At 32.2% G+C, this 21262-nt stretch overlaps 1 protein-coding gene across 16 annotated transcripts in view; it reads left to right on the top strand.

Moving 5' to 3' along the window:
• The window catches only part of LOC129808827 (twitchin), a 182519-nt gene that overhangs the window by 26058 nt on the left and 135199 nt on the right, over positions 1-21262 (top strand). For 12 of the 16 annotated variants that reach the window (XM_055858737.1, XM_055858738.1, XM_055858734.1 and 9 more), the window contains 3 exons: positions 6077-6900; positions 15799-15936; positions 16101-16547. In XM_055858737.1, coding sequence (XP_055714712.1) covers positions 6077-6900; positions 15799-15936; positions 16101-16547 — 1409 coding nt within the window. The remainder of the gene's footprint in view (positions 1-6076; positions 6901-15798; positions 15937-16100; positions 16548-21262) is intronic. The other 4 variants (XM_055858741.1, XM_055858739.1, XM_055858736.1 and 1 more) reach the window with 1 other exon arrangement.

Here is a 21262-nt window from a genome sequence, read left to right as displayed (position 1 = left end):
AGAAAGTGATAAATGGCGCATTTTTTGCTAAGACTCTGATATAGTGATTCAATAAATTAGGTAAATAATAGCAATTTTGATTGAAACTCGACGACAAAATTGGTTCTGTAGATTAAATATGAACTAACGTGATGCATCTTGCTAAAGAAAAATACTAAAATACAGTGAATAATTGTCAAAAGTACATTTTATTTTGGGGTGCCGATACGCGGGACAACCTTCCGATCCGAGGAACACTGACGATCGCTGGTACATTTACCTTATATCAAAATTATTAATTTAATTGTTTACAGTAATGACTATTTTTATCAAGTAAACTAATATTTGATGTTGTTTCTGTTTTTCTCATACTTTTTTTGCCACAAAATTCCACTGGACAAAAATTATTTCCACAAAACCCGGCAGACCATACACCATATAAGCAAATCACAAATGTGTCAGAACATTCAATACTCATATGTTCTTTGGAAAAACTCAGATTAAGTAAAATAACATAGAAATCAAAGCATAAAAATCACGTAGAATACCAAATTGATATAAAATGCCGAGTTCAGATATTCTCAATAGAAAGCAAATATTAATTTTCTTTAATTTCGTAAGACTTCTACAATAGTTTTAGGGACTTATAAATCCATTTCCCCCACTAGGTTATTCCCCATTTTTTGCGGTTTTGTGTTAAATTAACAAAAAAAAACACGAAACATGCTAAAATGAGTTTCCATTGATTTTATTAACAAAAAGCTAAATTATTAAGGTTTTTTTTTCCAACACTTTAGCGAGAATTCTATCACACATACCAATATACTTTCCTCCAAAATCTATCAGGTATGAGTTTCTAAAATACCTTTTTTCTAGGTGATGAATTTTATTTTTCTATGGGAAGGTTCACAACAGTTTTCTTGGCAGAAGTCGAACGAAAACCCCACAGGAAAAAAATATTTATTTTATCTCTGATAGCAAAAAGGCACTTTCTTCGCCACATCAGGGTATTATAACATCTAAAATCGTTAAGGAGATCAGGGCTAAGCTTTGTAGATTAGCAGAGAATAATAATATTATTCTTCTGTGGTGTCCTGGTCATGACGATATTATAGGAAATGAAATAGCAGATAAACTCGCGAAGATTGGTGTATATCAGGACTTTTTAGGCCCTGAACCAGTCTTGGGAGTTGAGAAAGAATTACGGAAAGAGATCTTCCAATATATTACAGGAATAGAGCATACAGCACTTTGGAATAACGTAAAAGGCTGTAGTTTCGCGAAATCCGTAATAGATGGATTAGATTTAAATAGATCTCAACTCTTGTTAAATCTTAACAGGGGGAATTTGAGGGTTATTATAGGAATTTATACAGGACACTGGCTAAATTCACATCTTGCAAAGTTCGGTGTAGACGTTGCATCAACTTGCAGGGGTTGTGGAGAGAGTCTGGAAACAGTAGAACACATTTTATGTTATTGTTCCAAATTCTCAAGCCAGAAAATTCAGATCTTTAAGAAAGAAGTGCTGACACTGGGGGATCACAAAAGAGCGGCAGCTCAGGATATTCTGCAGTTCAGCCACGTTTTAAAAGAATTGGAGTAAGGTTTGTTGGGTAGACATAAGGGGCTCAAATAGAGCCTAGGTGTCTGCAGCCCACAGATCGTACCATGCTCCCTATACAATCTATCTATCTATCTTATAAAAATCTATCTCAGGTATTAGTTTTTTCAGAATATTTTATTTAACTGCCAAGAGCAATTCAGAAAAGAAATTTAAGATGATATTTGTATTCTCAACTTATGGTTCTTCAGTACTATTTTACGACTATTTTGTATCTCATATTACTTAATTTTTATTTATTATTTTTACATTTACAATTATTTTGTGTTTTTTAACCAATTTTCATGCTACGAAACCTATAAATTGTCATCACCTCATGAAGTTTTGCCAACGAGGGGAATTAATTAGGACAAATTTGGCATTTTCTCGTCTCTAGCGAGTTTTTTATTTTATTTTTTTTTGAATATTGTAATACTTGAGAGATGAATATTCGGAATAAGATATTCGGAATTTTTGAGAATCAATTGCGTTATTCTCATAATTTCTATTCTGGATTAAAACGTGACCTTTTTTGATAATTTGTAGTCTTAATTGTGGTAAAACCCATTCAATTGTTAATTCTTTTATGCTGTTACAATCTGTATAAAAAATGTGGCACTTTATGGCACTTTACCGCACTTTAAAATGATATTCTAATATTCTGATTCTTGGTCTATTTTTTTTTTTAAATTTAAATCATAAAAATGTTACTAAATAATTTTTTCACAAGAGAAAGTTAATTAAATATTGTATACAAGGGAAAAGTGCTCTCTGCAGTTCAGACTTTACCATCTTTTTTCTGGAAAATCGAAAATAAACCTTAATTTTTACTACACAAAAGAAATCTGTAATTCATTGAGATCCAATGCATACCTCATTTAATATTAAAAGTTCTTAATTTTTTGTTAAAAGACAAATAAAAAGCAATATCGATTTGTTCCAAGGCATATGGTACAATTTTGCCTTCAAATGTGAAAGTACATGCCTCTGAATCTAGAACAGTTTCTGAAAATATTGCTGTCGAAATATCAAATGAGGTATTATTTATAAGCCTGAGGCCTAATTGGAACTATCATTGTAGTGAAACAACCTATCGAAAAAATTCAATTTTTCTAAAGTGTTACTTTTCCTTTGGAAATAAAATTGTTGGAAAAACCATTTCATCGAAATGAAAATATAAAACGCGACGCAAAAAGACAAATGTGATATTCCAAAACCAAATTATATTATATATATAACCAAATTTATCCAAAAATATATTAGATTGGCCAGTAATGGCTAGCCTTGCCTAGAAAGCTGTGAATTTTTTTCTATGTAAGGTAAGGGAAGTATGTATCGGCCAGTTAAGAAAAATACTCCATAATTCGCTTAAAATAAATGATCTAAACCAGTTTTTTGACATTCTAAAATATGCCAATTGGAACTCCAGTATTACATTTATCTATATATCAACATTTGATTTCTTACTCTTTAGAGAAATTAGTTAAAAAAATGGTAAAATTGCAATCATGCACTGCGCATATTGCATCGGCCATATAAAAGCAGATGAGGAAGATATCGGCCAGGAGTGTAGCAGGCATCGGCCGGAAAATAAAACCCAAAAAAAATATCATAAATTTGAATATTTTTCTAATTGATTACGTTGTACTCGAAGAAACACTCTCTGACATCCACCCCTTACCAGAACCCAACCATCAGGACCACTTTTTAGCACTTTCCAGGGAGATTTTTGGTGAAGCTTGTCTGCATCTTCTTATTTTCACCATATTTTTGATCCAATCCTGGAGCTCGGACTTCAGGATAAGAAATCCAGTTTCGGCTTGATTCACGATCCTCCGCGGTTCAGAAGCTTACGTAGTACAAGCTTACCAGTGATTTTCCTTTTGAATGCCTTCCGGAAAGTTTATCTTTCAGGATCATTCTGGACACTCCATACTTTGCAGTCATTTTCAAGAAGATTCTCGTGCCGTCATGACATCCAGCACATTTTTCAATCTTTTCTCTGATATTGCAGTTTCTAAAAGACCTCCTTCAATATGTTTAACATTAATAAAATGCGAAATTCACACTGAGGAAACCCTTTTTCACAACAAAAACATTACCGACATAACCTCAACTGCTCGCGAAAATGACATCGAAATGCGATGAAAAATGGCCGGTGAGCTCTGTACTTGGAACAAAACGTACTTCCTCTCAATTAACAAATTAATTCTAATTATGCGTAGCGAGACAATTAAAAAGTGTTCTGATACTAAAAGTGGAATAATTGAGTAGTATTTTTTTTATTCAGACATTTTCGTAAATAATTTAAATAAGGTATAATTCCTTATTTTGTGTCACTGAAATTCTAGTATAAAATCATAAGAATTTGAGAAATGGCTACTTTTTGATTAAGACTCTGACACAGTGATTCAATTAATTAGATGAATAATTATATTTTGTTAAAAAGTCGACGAAAAACTTAATTCAGAAGATCATATATGAACAAACGTAATATATTTTGTATTAGATAATTGGTAAAACGTAGTTAGTAATTTTTAAATATTCATTTTTATCTTGGTGGCCGATATCTTCTACAAGCTGGCCGATACAAGGTACATGGCCGATATATACTTCTCTTACCTTAGTCTATAATTTTTCAAAAAACTTAATAAAATTGAAAATTGACTAAGAAGTGTACAATTTTGAATGTAATCTTTAAAGATATTAGCTGCAAAATAAGATTAAATTTTGAAATTTAACAATGGAAAATCGATTTAAGGAAATTATTGAGTTTAATGGCATATATGGACGTTATTTTATCGTAGGCAATTTTAATATTGGATGAGTTCATATATTCTGTCAGTAGAAGAGGTCGAAAGTTTGGAGTGGTATATCTCAGCTCCTGATGAACATAATTGGAAGGGTGAACTATTGTTGGAAAGCTTGGCTCATTAGCTTTTAGAATCTGGTATATGTAGTCTGCTATGAGTAAACCATGGTCATCCAGAACCATTTATGTCGAAGAAGACACTCTTTGCAACGTCTTTTTTGGCCATCTACTTCTGGGACCAGGAGTGACCCACAATTCTCGCACAAGGACTATTTGTTAGAGGATCTCAAAGGGTATAATTTGTGGAAGAAACTTTTTTTTGGGCATCTTACTTTTTTTATTCATCGACTTTTGCAAGAATTTTGAAGTGTTAAACGCAAGGAAAAAATTACAGAAATCCTAAAAGAGTGGTTTTTGGAGGAGAAGGATAGACGTTGGGGTGAAATTGAAGTGACCTTTGGATTTCTTGGATCAACTTATGGGGGAGTACTTAGAACATTCCAAGTCGATATCTTCATTAGTTTGTCCAGAAAATGAGATAGAAGGATTTCTGTCATTTTTTTCTATGCGTGTAAAATGTTAAAATTCTTGCAAAAGTCAATGAATAAAAAAAAGTAAGATGTCCAAAAAAAAGTTTCTTCCACAAATTATACCCTTTGAGTTCCTCTAACAAATAGTCCTTGTGCGAGAATTGTGGGTCACTCCTGGTCCCAGCAGTAGATGGTCAAAAAAGACGTTGCAAAAAATGTCTTCTTCGACATAAATGGTTCTGGATGACCATGGTTTACTCATAGCAGACTACATATACCAGATTCTAAAAGCCAATGAGCCAAGCTTTCCAACAACAGTTCACCCATCCAATTATGTTCATCAGGAGCTGAGATATACCACTCCAAACTTTCGACCTCTTCTACTGACAGAATATATGAACTCATCTAATATAATATCCAATGTGGTAAGGTAAAGTACCCTTTATTCGACCGGTTCCTCTATTCGACCGGTAGATTTATTTATTCAATTTAATTATATTTGCTATAATATTTTGTGTATGATCTAACATTAATAGGTCAATTATTCTTTATATAATACGAATCAGTGACAAATTCATAGAAATTGATGAAATTCACCATCAAATATTCAAAAATTGACCCACCGGTCGAATAGAGGAACCCGGTCGAGTAAGGGTACTTTACCTTAATATAAGTAAAAAGGTGTTTTTTTTAATTAAAATTTATCATATTATACTTATTTGAAGTTCATTAGCTGAGGACCATTAAATGTATTTTCATTTATGAAGAAAATTAATTAATCTGCAAAATTATTCGATTCTTATTTTTCTATTACAAATGTTTGACAAATCTGAGTTGTCAACACAGTACCAGTCGGGTAAAAGTATCTACGTCACTGGCAGTTCGATTTGGTCCACCTTATACTTGAAACATCTTGCGTTTACTACGTGTGGCGCTGGTGCTATTCGCACACTTTCGCAACTTGTATTTTCACGCATACAGTCAAACAAATTCTGTGTACGTGTATAAAGATATATCTTTTATCTTACCAAAAGATATTCAGAACTGACCTACTGGTTCTCATGAACTCATCCTGTGATCTTTAACTAATTTCAATCCAATCAATCCAATCAATTTTTTTGTTTTGTTTTTTTTTTCCTTTTGAAAATAAAGGCGAACGTCCAGTTTTGGCGCATGGATTGGACGCTATTCGCGTGGATGAGGGAGCATCGTGGGAACTTTTGGCAAAATTGAAGAAAGAAGATAAGAAGGTGAAGGTTCAGTGGTACAAAAATGAGGAACTTGTGAGAGATACGACCACATATCGTGTGACATTCGATGGAACGACAGCACGAATGAGTGTCAGTAAGAGTCGAAAGGAACAGACTGGAAAGTACCGAATTGTTGTGATCAATGAATTTGGATCTGATGAGTCTGTTGCCCAAGTGAAAGTAGTCAGTAAAGATGTGAAGGAAGAAGAAGAAGAGGAGGTAATTGAAGAGGAAGAAGAGGAGCAAATTGAAGAAAAGGTCGAAGAGAAGGTTGACGAGAAGAAGAAGAAAGAGGAAGAGAAGAAGAAGAAAGTTGAAGAAGAGAAGAAGAAAACCGAAGAGAAAAAGAAGGTTGAAGAGGAAAAGAAGAAGAAGGTTGAGGAAGAGAAAAAGAAGGTAGAAGAAGAAAAGAAGAAGGTAGAAGAAGAGAAGAAGAAGACCGAAGAGAAAAAGAAGAAAGTTGAAGAAGAGAAGAAGAAAGAAGAGGAGAAGAAGGTTGAAGAAGAGAAAAAGGTGGCAGAGAAAAAGAAGGTCGAAGAAGAAAAGAAGAAAGAAGAAGAAAAGAAGAAGGAAGAAGAAGAAGCGAAAAAGAAGACAAAAGTCAAAAAGAAGGACGAAGATGCTAAAAAGAAGGACGAACCAGAGAAGATCATTGAAAAAGTCAAACCCAAAAAAGATGAAGATGCCAGAGAACAATCACCACAACCAACTGAAGATTCCATTGAGGTAGGTTACCCGAAATTAATTTTAGACCACACCACCTTCATGATTTTACACTTTAAAATGAAATATTCCTCGAATTATTCTTTTCTTTAACTTTTCTTTTAAATTCTTCATTAAATCATTTTTAAAATTCTTCAATCAATTCTGCTATCTTTTATTTTTATTGCCATTTCCTTTGTAAGGGAAAAGGGAAAATAATGAAAATAGTACACGCAGAGAAATTTCCAACTATCCAGATTTGATCTCCATGGAATTATTTGAATCCCACGATTTTTATCTCAGAAATGTTCTAAAATTTCTTGAATCCAGGAAAAATGGGATTGGCAGGACGGCCGGCCGAACGGACTGCCGGACCCGAAATTGCCGGCTTATGATTTTCGGCATCAGGGATGTTAAAAACATAAACCCTGTGAATTTCAGCTTGATCTGAGCACTTTGAGAAAATCCGAGGATTACAATAGGTGTGATTAGAAGGGCTCGCACCTAATTATGGACTTTGTGTTCTTAATACGGGGACTTAAAATACACAATTCTAAACCTAAAGCCGCATTATATATTTTTAAATTAATATTTATTAAAAAAAAAACGATCATAATTTTGCATAAAACACGCACTACTTAAGTTTAATACGGTTAATGTCATAGAACCGACGCTGCTTCAGCATAAAACGGTCAATATTATGTGCAAATCCTGCACAACTTAAGCTTAAAAAGATTTCACTTGTATGTAAAGCACTCACAGCTTCAATACGAAAAGGTTAAAATTACAGATAAAGAACACACAGCTGCAGCACAAAACGGTTAAAATTGAATATAAAATCCTCACAGCTCTCGAAAGAAACGTTTAGCAATTTAGATCGTTTTTACTCGGATTCTGTACAGAATTTTTTAAAAATCGATACAATATCATAATTTCTGTTCGAATTTTTCTCTAATGCTTTAGTCTCATTTTAATAATAAAGCACGATGGTTCTTAGAATATTATCACAGAAAAATTCATTACCACAGAATGAGTGTTAACAAGGCGACACTGATTCTTTTTATGGACATTGTATTCTGGAATGTGATGTCTTGGACGAGGTATATAGGAAAATCCCAAAAAAAAAATTATCCTTATGAAGAGAGCAGGAAATAAATCCTAATTTCAATAATTTTTACAATATTGATGATTAGCAGAAACCACAGAACAATTGGAAAACTCCCTGAGCATGTAGATATAGGAGTTCAAAAATTATTAATCATTTAGATAGATGGTTTGGTTCAACCGAATAGTAGAAAATTTAAATTGTGATTGCCAGTAAATTTCATTATGAATTCTAGACGACAAGCTTTACAGCAAAAAGCCGCAAAATATTTTACTGATTACATCGAAATCTTTGATTGAGCAAAAAATAAAAAAAATGAATTTGATATTTGATGGGCATCAATCAATTTTACATTTTTTACATTTTAACTTTACATGTTAAAATGTAGCACATGTTAAAGGTTTTTTTTACTATATGTAAAAATTTATGTAAAGTGTAAAAAATTCGCCCAACGCTGAGAATAGGGTAAGTGTGCCAAATTCCGGCCAGCTTGCAATTTCAGCCACCTTTTTTGTTCCTCGAATTTCCATGAACTTTAAGATTTTACGTACTCTAGAGATTATACAATGCAAAAAAAATAACAAAAAATGTAGCTACGGAAAACGAGATGACGTGAAAATGATATTGGAAAAATTCCCAAAGGGCGAGGAACTATGAGAATAAAGGTGGCCGAAATAGGGCACCTAAGCTATGTCTATATTTTTTATTCATTTTTAAATATATTAAGAATGATTTTAGAGTAAATCAAGATGGTAAACTCTTTACAACGTTCCAAGCAACACTCTTTCAGAAGAAAGAATTTAAAAAAAATCAACTTGTATTTAAAATATTACACTTCAAACTTGAGACTTTGACGCTTGCATGCAACTATGCCGAAATTTGGCACACTTACCCTAAATTAAGGGTACATCACTTCAAGAAATTTGTACACATCTTTTTTCTTTCTTTTTATCTTTTTTTCCTTTTTTCCTTTTTTTGCTTTTCTTTTTTCCTTCTTTTTCTTTTTTTATTATAAAAAAAGCTTCATTTTTAGCTGTTTTTTTTTAAATTTATTTTATAAAAACTTGTTTTGAGTTGTACTTCGTTTACAAGCGTGTCCTTTTCCAATCTTAAAGTTTTCCGTATTTTGTGTATAAGGACCAAAAACGAATTTTAGCTCTTCGTCATTGATTGCGATTTTCCTTGAGCTCTCATCCATTTATTGGATTTTTCAGAAACCACTCTTTTGGGAATATCTCAAGAATAAAACTATCGATACTTATCATTTTTGGATATGTTTTAGATGTTACCAAAGTGAACATTTTGTCCTCAGATACCAATATCATCCAGATATTTCTTCTTGAAATTTAGAAGATACACGCAGTTCCGGTATTAAGTCCTTCGGGATTATGCACCTCATGGAATTATGCATATACAATTATGCAAGTTTGCCTAGCATTTGGAGTCCATTTATAAAATCATTTTTTAAATACGTCCGAATCTAGGTCCGAATGTATACTATTTTGATAATAAGAAACACGGATTTGACCTAGATCCTTCTCCTCCTTTATTACTAGGACAACGTATCGGAGCTTGTTGGCCCCTTCCTCCTGAGTCGCATTCTGACCACCAGCATGCAATTATTATCCAGTAGTGTGTATATACGTAGTTATTTTGTGTCCAGACCCTATTTCCCGCCCATTACTTTGCATGTAAGAGAAAAGTTGTTAGAAAAATGTTGGAAGAAATTGTTAATTATATTTTATCCTGTTAAATGTTATACATTGTAGACCTGAGGAAGGGGCCAACAAGCTCCGAAACGTTGTCCAAGTAATAAAGGAGGAGAAGGATCTAGGTCAAATCCGTGTTTCTTATTATCAAAAAATTAATCTACTGACCGATCATCTTCTAATATACTATTTTGCGACACGGTAAATTTGAAAGTATTTTGCTACTTTTTCAGAATAAAACTTTTCTTTTATTAAGGTAAATTTTTTAAATATTCTAACCATTTATTGAAGAACTCTGGCCAAAGAGTACTGTTTGTTAATGCATTTCTATTAAACAGTTGAATCTTTTTGTTTGAACTACTTTTCCTCCGCGCGAATTTCGTTCTACGGCCGATTTATTCAAAAGAAAACCCCTGCGAGTATGCAAATTTTCTCGATGCGTAGTGCCATTTCGCGTGTTTTTTTTTCGGTCCCGAAAACGTGCTTAATCCCGGGATTGAGTGTAAGTGTTTAAAATCTTGTACCAGTGAATTTCAACATAAAAGAAATATTTGACCAAGTAAGAATTGATTAGGCTTGTGATTTTTTTAAAGTATTTTAAATTAAAATGCAAATTTTTAAACATTTTCTCATTCTTTTTCCTTTGCTCTTTTTTCTTCCTTTTTTCTTTTCTTTTCTTTTTCTTTCCGAAAACTTTTCTTTTTTTTCATAAATTTTGTACACTTTTTTCAAGTGAGGTTCCCTTGCCCTAAATCGCAAAATGCGATGAAATCAATTACACTGTGCAACAATTTTGAACTTTTTTTTGTCCATGGGTTCTCATGCTATTTTTTCTATGCTAGGGTCAAATGATTTACGAAAATACTTATCATTTTGATTTCATTTGGATTTCGCGCCTGGAATCTAGGCAAAACCGTTTTTGCCGTTTTTTGATACTTGGGTTCCTATATCTCCGATTCTGCTAAACCGATTTATTTCTCACTATGGAATAATTTGTTCTCCTTTACATGCCCGATAAATCCTCTGAACAGATGAAGTTCGTACAACTGACACCAGAGGCGCTGTAGTCTCATAAATGTCAGAAAACATGGGAAAATCGAACTATTTAGCAACTTTGATCAAAAATATCTCGAAAACTAGGACTGTCCCTAACAATCTGTTTTGTGAGTTTGATAGAGAATTTAATCAGCTACATTTTCATCTATGTACAACTTTCCCTCAGATTGTTTTTTAACCTCGAAATTGAGGTTCAAACGAAAAACGAGCACCCAGCCAACTAGAGAAAACCCTCATTATTTCACACATTTTGACTTTTTCTTTTCAAATTTAGAAAACTAATTGTATTTCTTTAACTTGTTTTTGACAACTGTAGAAGTTTAAGCATTTTTACTGTTTTATAAAGTGTGTTTAGATATAATACAAGTTAATAACTCAAATAATAGACTTAAGATTTCAGTCTTACTTCTATCTTTAAAAAAAAAATCTATTACAAAAAAGGCATATTAATTGCATAATTTTAAATATTTTATATTAAATTTATGTTTTATAAAGAATAAGCATCTATTTTACCTTTTATATGCAAGTTATTCATGGAAAACTTTGCACTAGGGTAAATGACCTAATTCAAAACCATTTTCAGACGCTTTAACTTTGACAGAAGATTTAACACATTAAGTTCGTATTTTTTCTGAAGGGAGTTACATAAATTTGCTCCTACACTCTTCTAGAATGTCACAGTTTAGTGAAAATTTTTTAAAAATAATTTGAAAACTTTTTAAATACAAAGAAAAAACGCAAGCGTAAAATGCTTCTATTGGAAACATATTAATCCAAATGGAGACAAAGGAAAGTTTCTAATTGGAGACAAACAGTGTAAATGAAACCGCGATGAAAGACTTCCAAAACCTTGTTGATTTGCTCTTGAGTGCAGAATTTGTTTTTATTCCTGGTCTTTTCTCCTTTCTCATCTAAAACAATAAGAAAATCTCTCCAAAAAATCATATTTCCGGGGTTTCCTATTCCTCTCGTTCAGAAATAACCTTCCCGATTTGAGAGCTCTCTCCGGTAGAGGTTTTTCCTTTACCGATTCGAAGGTATATCAGAGAGAACTTACCTAAAAACCCGTTGGAAGTTCGAACGTTTAAACCGACGAGTTACACAAAAGTGAGCAAATTTATCAAAAGGGCTTTTCTTTGAATGAAAATGCAATTATAACGTTCTGCCATCCTAAATTTCCACAAAACTACACAAAAATTCACTTTTTGCAGCAAACGTTTGCACACTGTTGTTGACATTGTTGACGATTGAAGTATCAAGAATATCGAAATTCGATATGGCAGAACAATCAGCGCTAAAGCGGCGAGTACGTGAACTTGCACTTTAGGCTTCCGGTAGATTTTCGAATAGGTTTGTCTTGGCTTTGGAGTGGCTTTGTCTCTTCGAAAGGTTATTACTGATAGGAGCCATTGAAGCATTTGCAGACACTTCAGAAAAACCCTTTTTGTTCACGAAATAGGTAATTATTTCATTTTAAAACTTCACGTACCGTTAACAATAAAGAATAGCACTTAATTTAACTAAAATTAGCCAGAAATAAGACATAAATCTTAAACAAAATGAGTAAACAAGAGTCACCTCATTGTGTTTTTCACTGGAAAACATGGTCGATCGATGAAAAATTCGATGGTGAAAAGATACACTTTTAATTTTTCTGAGAAATAATTAATTAAAATTTGTGAATATGAATGGATTTTCGCTTTATTTGGAGCAAAATTAACTATATAATGAAACTGTGGTATAGAAAATATATAAATATAATAATTTAGTATTGCATTTATCATAAAAACAATGACGTTTCCATTTGGAGTAGCGAAAAATTTCCATTTGGAGCAGGTTTTGAATTAGCTTAATTTACCCTAAAGCCTTTTTTTTAAAATTCCAATTTTCATTATTCTTTAGAAGTTTTTTCCTATAATTATCGGCTTTAACTTCATGATTACATAATTTTCTACGAAATAAATCTAAAACTAGTCCTAAATAAAACTAAAAGAAACACAAAACTACTGGTTTTTGAACTTGTAAGTGTTACATTGTATATCACATAAGTTAAAGCTTTATGCAGATTTCCAAGTAATAAAATAACATCTAAGTAATTAAAATAGCATCAGGGTTGGGCGAATTTTTTACATTTTACATTTTACATCATTTTTTACATAGTAATAAAAGTCTTTAACGTGTGCTACATTTTTAACATGTAAAGTTAAAATGTAAAAAATGTAAAATTGATTGATACCCATCAAATCTCAAATTCCTCAATCAAAGATTTCGCTGTAATCAGTAAAATATTTTCCGGCTTTTTGCTGTGAAGCTTGTTGTCTAAAAGTCATAATGAAATTTACTGACAATCCCAATTCTAATTTTCTACTACCCGATTAAACCAATATAATAGTAACCATCTAAACGATTAATAATTTTTGAACTTCTATATCTAAATGCTTAGGGAGTTTTCCAATTGTTCCGTGGTTTCTGCTACTCATCAATATTGTAAAAAATCATTGAAATTAAGATTTATTTCCTGCTCTCTTAATAACGATAATTTTTTTTGGGGATTTTGCTATATACCTTGTCCGAAACATCACATTCCAGAAAACAATGTTTATGAAGAGAATCAGTGTCTCCTTTCCAACACTCATTCTGTGGTAATGAATGTTTCTGTGATTATGTGATTCTAAAAACCATCGTGCTTTATTATTAAAATTCAACTACAGTATTAAACAAAAATTCACACTGAAATTATGATATTATATCGATTTTTAATAAAATCTGCACAGAATCCGTGTAAAAACGATCTAAATTGCTAAACGTTTCGTTTGAAAGCTGTAAGGATTTTATATTCAATTTTAACTATTTTGTGCTGAAACTGTGCGCTCTTGATTTGCAATTTTAACCTTTTCATGTTGAAGCTATGAGTGTATTATATAAACGTGAAATCATTTTAAGCTTAAGTTGTGCGAGATTTGAACATATAATTTATTAACCCTTTTAAGCTGAAGAAGTGCCGGTTCTGGGACTTTAACCGTATTAAACTTAAGTAGTGCGTGTTTTATGCACAATTATGACCGTTTTTTATTTTTTACATTCAATTTTAACCGTTTTGTGCTGCAGCTGTGTGTTCTTCATCTGTAATTTTAACCTTTTCGTATTGAAGCTGTGAGTGCTTTACATACAAGTGAAATCTTTTTAAGCTTAAGTTGTGCAGGATTTGCACATAATATTGACCGTTTTATGCTGAAGCAGCGTCGGTTCTATGACTTTAACCGTATTAAACTTAAGTAGTGCGTGTTTTATGCACAACCATGAATCTTTTTTAATAAGGATAAATTTAAAAATATATATTGCGGCTTTATTTTTTGCGTTGTGTGTTTTAACCCCTTGTATTAAGAACACAAAGTCCTTAATTTTTCCTGCTCTCCTGGAGTTTTGATTGGCTTTTTCAATGCACAAAAAACAGCTAAATAATTCTTGATCAACTCTTCTATTTGAAGTACTTTCTTTTAGTTTGAATTTCTGGATAAATGATAATCAAAAATGTAGAAAATTATATCAGTGTATTATATTTTACATGGCAATTATTGCAAATGTTGCAAATACACTAAATCACAAGTTCCTTTACGTGTCATTATATCAAAGTCTATTAAAAATAACCTATATATATTACTATAAGAAATTATTAAAAAGTATTTTTTTTTAGGTTAAAAAAATGATTTTATGAAGTCACACTATTTCCCTATTTGCGAATAGTGGAAAAAATGTATTTTTATGTCTAATTTTTTTACATATGTTTACTAACAATATTAATTTTGGTTTTATTATACGTTAAAGGTAAAAAAAAATCGACATGAAAAAAAAATCGATACAGAATAAATTCTGAAATACCTATCTGTGGAAGAAGAACGATTAATTGGAAAATAGTAACATTATTTTACGTTACATTATTTTATGTTTAAAGATGATAACATCTCCAATAAACTGCTCATCTTTAAATATTTTCGAGAGGGCATCCGTGTCCAAAAACTCTAAATGCTTTTTTCTTGTGACGCCACATTCTGCGAGACGCTTCACAGCGTGCTCGCTGATTCCCCATTCTCGCACAATATCTTTTATTTCCTCTGATACTCCAACTTGAGAGTTATCAACATAATCTTCGTCTTCGCAGATATTATCCATTTTTCTGAAAAAATCAAGGCAAAATTAAAAAAAAAGTAAATAAAGAAAAAAATTGTTTACCTTTGGTGTTAATAGCTTGGCGTCTATTGACAAAATGGCCGACCATCTTGCGGCAGAAGCCGCAGAAGCACAATTTTTTTCTCACTCTCTCACACGGCACAGACACATTGCTGCACACTATATTTGTTTCTTTCTCACTGAGAGAGTGAAGAATAAAAACAAGTCTTCGCTAAAGATTTGAATTTATGACTAAAACGACTAAAACCCAATCGGAGATATGAATGAAAAGATTAAATTTTATTCTTTTTGGCTCCGGCACACCTTTTAGATCAGGAAAATTTCATGAAGTCGAAATTCTAAACCCTTTCTTTCTCGCATGTTTTGCATATGACTATCTCATTCTTTCGCATACCAAATTTGATTGAGCTAAATTAAATTTGGAGTGATGTTCAAAAGAAGAAGAAGAGTGCGAGATAATGAGATAGACATATGCAAAGCATGTGAGAAAGACAGTGAATTGAATTTCGACTTCATGAAATTTTCCTGATCTAAAAGGTGTGCCGGAGCCATTTAGAATTAAATTTATTCTTTTTTTGCAGAATAAAATTAAGTCGTCAAAAAATATAATTTAAAGATTTCTTTTTTCTCTCAGTGATGGTACCATTTGCCCCAGCATTTTTGAGAATATTCACTAAATTACCTCCGATAAATGTATAAACCTACCTAATGTATAAACCTACCTAATAAAATATCAGTTTTGTGACTTTTTGCCCCAGTCTCCCCTATTGAATTTAGAACATAATTTCCCTACGGGTATAGGAATACATTCGATATATTGAATAAATGGACCAAGAAACTAAATGTCTTTTCTTTAATTTCAAGGTCAAATCACAATCTCGTCGCCGTTCAGTGTTACGTGAAGAGCAAATTGTGGCGGAAAATGGAAAAGTGTCCAGACGATCATCGCTACAGGTTGAAGAGGAGAGTAGCGAGAGGCGATTGAGTGTCACTAAGAAGGAGGTAAGTTGTACAATTTTGTTGAAGGATATCTTCTTTTTTTTTCAAGGTCAAGGTCATTCCCCATTTTTTTTGTCTGGATGGCACAATTTGGGATTTCTTTTTCTGGTTTTGTTTGTGTTTTGTCATCGGCACTTATTTTGTTTTCTGGGGAAATTTGTTTATAGGAACCAAAAGTTGATGTAGGTAGTGAAGAAGATGGTATTGAGAGTATTGATGATGACATTAAGCCAAAGGATAGGCTTAAGACCAAAGCAAAAGCTAAGCCTAAGGGTAGTAGTGATGAACCTGAAGCTGAGGCTGATGGTTTCGGTGATGCTGAACCAGTTACTAAAAAGCATGATAGAATTAAACCCAAAACCACTGAAGATAAACCCAAAGTCACTGAAGATAAACCCAAAGTCACTGAAGATAAACCCAAAGTCACTGAAGATAAACCCAAAGTCATTGAAGATAAACCCAAAGTCACTGAAGATAAACCCAAATCCGATGATACCAAATCAAAGGCACCAATTAAAATTGAAAAAGTCAAACAAGTGCCAGATGAGAAGGTCCAAGAGGCCAAAATGGAAAAGCCACAGGAAAAACTGGGCTTACTCAAGTCACGACTTAAGGTGAGGATACCAAAAATTTTTCTCTCCTTCTGTACACCTTGGCCGTAGAGAGCAAAAATTCTGTGTCGTCTATCCTCTTCCTCTGTCTATCTCTCTTTTTTTTTTTAATTTTACTCTCCTTAACACTATCTGATAAGGATTCCCTTGATAGTCAATTTGATTTGCAAACAATGGGGTAATAACTGAGCTAAAAAAAATTGGTCTGTATTCACATATTCACTTTTTGTATGGAGAAACATTAAAATACTCATTACTCACACATTTACCTAGAAGTGAATATATATTCACCTAAAAGTGAATATATACAGTGGGTGTCAATAGTTTGTTGCCTGCATGTTTGAGAAATCAAGTGAAAAAAATGATAGAAAAAATTACTTTTTCAAATTTTGCTTTTTGCAGATGAGTTCCCTGTAATCCGTAGATATTATTTATATTTTTCAAAAAAAATAAATAATTTTATTTCATATCAAAAATAATTATTTTCCAAAAGTTGATCATTTTTGAAAAATCAAAAGTTTGTTGCCTCATTTAAAAAACTAATTTGAAGTGATCAAAACATGCAATCAACTTAACGTAAACCGGTTACATTTTGAGTTTATGTCATTTAAGAGGCAAATGGTAGGTTTGTTCATTTTTAAAGTTGTCAGTGGTAAATATATGTATATAAAAACGATTATAGATAACAAGAAAGAGTCTGTTTCTTGTTAAATTTATAATTTAGGTTAAAAATGGCAAATTACAAAAAGTTAAAAGGTGGAAAATCGTCCAGAGAAACTGTTGGAATGAACCTGCGTTATCAGTCGCCAAATTTTATGGAAAATCGTGTCAGTGTATACATAAAATACTCAAAATTTATGGTAAAAAGGTACAAGTACATTCGGAAAAAGATACTTATAGACCCAATAATTCGACTCAGAGAGTTGATAACCACATTATAAGTATCTCTGATAGAGAACCCATGATATTTGCTCCAAAAATTCAGAGTTAACTGGTTACCGAAGGAACACTGGCTTCAAATCTTTCGAAATCAAACGCAAATTGTAATAAAATGTAAGAATAGTTGCTTGGCTCGCAAGATTCCATTGGTAAGCAAGACCAATCTGAGTTAGAGTTTATATTTTTACTTTTATAGCATGTTCCAATTAAATCTACAACCTTTTACCCCGATTCGTTTTGTTTACCAATGGAAACCTGCAAACCAAGTAATTATTCTTAAAACTTTCTTTAATTTGCGGTTGGTTTTGAAGCCTGTATGCCTTCGGTAACCAACTTATTCTGAATTTTTGGAGCAGACATCATGAGGTTACTATCAGAGATACTTACAATGCGGTTATCGACTCTCTGAATCTAAACCCTGGGTCTGCCAATAACGTTTTTCAGATGTACTCGTACGTCATCACTATAATATTTGACCATTTTATGTATAATCCTTCGTGAGTTTCTATAAAATTTGGCAATTAACGACGCAGATTCATTCCAACAGTATCTCTGGACGATTTTCCACCTTTTAACTTTTTGTAATTTGCCATTTTTAACCTAAATTATAAATGATTAAAAAACAGATTATTTCTTATTATTTATCATCATTTTTATATACATATATTTACCATTGACAACTTTAAAAATGTACAAACCCACCATTTGCCTCTCAAATGACATAAACACAAAATGTAACCGGTTTACATTAAGTTGATTGCATGTTTTGATCATTTTAAATTAGTTTTTTTAAATAAGGCAACAAACTTTTGATTTCTCAAAAATTACCAACTTTTGGAAAACAATTGTTTTTGATATGAAATAAAATTAATTAATTTTTTTTAAAAATATAAATAATATCTACGGATTACAGGGAACTCATCTGCAAAAGGAAAAATTTGAAAAAGTAATTGTTTCTATCACTTTTTTCACTTGTTTTCTCAAACATGCATCAGGCAACAAACTATTGACACCCACTATATATTCACATTATTTCACCACACAGAGTGTTGTACATCTACTAAAATTGAAGTTTCTTACATTAAATGTAAGAAACTGCAATTTTGTTTAATTGTTTCGTCTCTTTTAGAACTGTGGGTACCCATGAAAAGAACAATATATTATTATTTAAATATTTCATGAAGTATTTTGTTGTTTGAGAGTTAATATCGGTAAAATATGCAAAGTGAGGATTCTGTTCTGTCGAAATGTATCCCCATAGCAAAAGAAAGTGAAATGAGAATAACATGCGAAAAATTCCTCGGAATTTTCCAGCATTTTTCTTTGAAAAATTCCATAGGAATTTTTCATAATAGATTCCAAGGAAATTTCCTTGGATTTATAGAAGATTTTGCAAAAAATTGGCCCAAGCTTTTTCAATGATTTTCGGATATGTTTTAGAGCTAGTCCAGGTGAACATTTCGCCCAAACATACCTATGACCGGAAAATTCGCCATTTTGAATTATTGAAGGTCAAAGGTCAACTTCTTTGGAAGTCTCATTTTTCAACCGAATTGGTTAAATTTGGATTTTTTGGAAAGGTATTGAAATTCTGAATCCGACTGCATCGGTCATAATCGGTGATGGATTGGGAATGTAACGGTAATAGCTCTTTTCTGTGAAATACTTCCATGGAAATGTTTATGGATTTTATGTGGATTTTTCCACCTAAATAAAATGGAGAAAAAATGAATCTGTCACATGCACCTCATGCTTTTAATCAATAAAATCAATGAAAATGTTTGCGGAAGGTTTGAAAACAAATTATCCATGTTGCCATAACACCATTTTATTTGCTTAACATTCGAGAAAAATAGTGGAAAAGCCATGGAAAATCCTATGGAAAGATTGTGGAATTTTCCATAGGATTTCTCCAGCTCATCCCGCGGACGATTTACATTTCATTTTCCATATTCCAGTGGATCGTACTATGAATCCAGTACTATGATTCCAGTAATTTCCGTACTATGAGCTATGATTCGAATGGAATTTCTGACTCCGCATTCCATGGAAATTTTGCTGGAATTTTTGGCGTCAAATTCCGCGGATTATTGCAATTTGGACGCTAGTATTCCACTGGAATTTCCGTGGAATTTTGCTATGGGGCCAATAAAGTTAATCAAATTGCAATACAAAATGATACTTTTTTTAAATTATTTTCATTAGATATACAATATTTTATGACAATATTAATTACATTTTGGAAGAATACGTCAAAATAAGTCCCTGGAGTGCATAAAATCATTTTTTTTTTTAGTAGAATTTTGCAATACTTACGAAGGAATCTTATGTTTATAAATATAAACGTAGAGATTGATATAGGAAGTAGAAAAAATATAAGTCGGCTTATCTTCTGATTTCTTATATATAAAATAATTGTGATTTTAGTCTCAGTTACGGCTTCTGGGCTATAATTTTGGATGTTGGTTCATTTTGATGAGATATTTTCATTAGCAATCGCATTTCTGACAATTTTGCTGAATATTCTATCACAAAGTACAGTACCCAGGACATACATATGTTCTGTAAAAAAACATCCTTAAAGATTGAGTCATTTTCAGTGGCTTAAAGATGTAAAACCATTTTACAAAATTGAACTCTTCACCCTTCAACGGAAAACCATCATTTGAAATTCAAAATATTTGAACGCGTTCTTCTACTTTTGCAGAGGGCGCTAGTATAGCAAATTTACCGCACTTGCACGCGGGATTTTTCCGTGGGAATTCCGTCCGTTTTTTTTTACAAATTCCAAACGTCTTTTGACATCACACAGCCCAGAAAAGACACCCAAGAAGCAAAATAGCTGCCTTACAGAACCAAGTATTAAACAAGTCTTTTAGTGCACTTTTAAAAAACTTAAAGTGAAAATTTTCTGTTGAAATTCCTATAGATGCTCTTAGGATCCTTAAGAGTGCGCCATTTTATTTATAGTAATCTCAGTGATGGAACCAAAAGCGTTATAAGCAAATAAAAAGATTTTTGGTTCTATAGTGCCTTACTTAAGGATTTCTACAAGACTATATTAAGAAAAAATTGTTTCTTAGGCAGCGAATTAATTAACAATGCGGATGACATTTCGCTGTTTGAAAGCGTGTTTGCTACTGTACTAAAATTCAAAGTTCTTGGGAAATGGTGAAAATACTCGCATATTCACTAAAAACGGGAAGAATACTCAGTATTCACTAGTTATTACCCCCTTGTTTGCAAACAAAATACTTAAATAAAATAATTTGAACAAGAAAAATGGCTACAAGTTGAAGACATAAAAATTCGTTATTTTCTACTCAATTTGACTTATTCTTACGTGAAATCCTTATTTGACAGTGTGCCTTGGGAGAGAGAAATAATAATGATTTAGATCCTAATAGATATTTAAACCTTAACTAATTTTCTTTGCTGTATTTTCAAAAAAAAAAAAAAATCAAAAAAAAACCCAATCCAAAATCAAAACCGAAATTCTGCTGGAAATTCGATTATGGGGCGACGAAATTTAAAAAAAAAAACAACCAAAATCTAAAAATAAAACCTGTCAAAGTACGAACCGATGAAGTTTGTGCCAGATCCGAATGAGGAAGATTTACGTCCGGAACGTCTACAATCCAGACCACCAATGAATGGAAAGGTTGGCACCAACAAAAGAAATTTGACAGAAAAAAAAAGACAAAAAACAAAAAATTGTGACGTCGCTCAGCTTGTTCTGTCCTCTCTTTGCTTCATGACAACTTGCTTTTTTGACATTT

Source organism: Phlebotomus papatasi, chromosome 5, assembly GCF_024763615.1.
Source record: "Phlebotomus papatasi isolate M1 chromosome 5, Ppap_2.1, whole genome shotgun sequence".
In the NCBI taxonomy this organism is placed as follows: domain Eukaryota; kingdom Metazoa; phylum Arthropoda; class Insecta; order Diptera; family Psychodidae; genus Phlebotomus; species Phlebotomus papatasi.
This window is presented reverse-complemented; position numbering and strand designations above follow the sequence as displayed.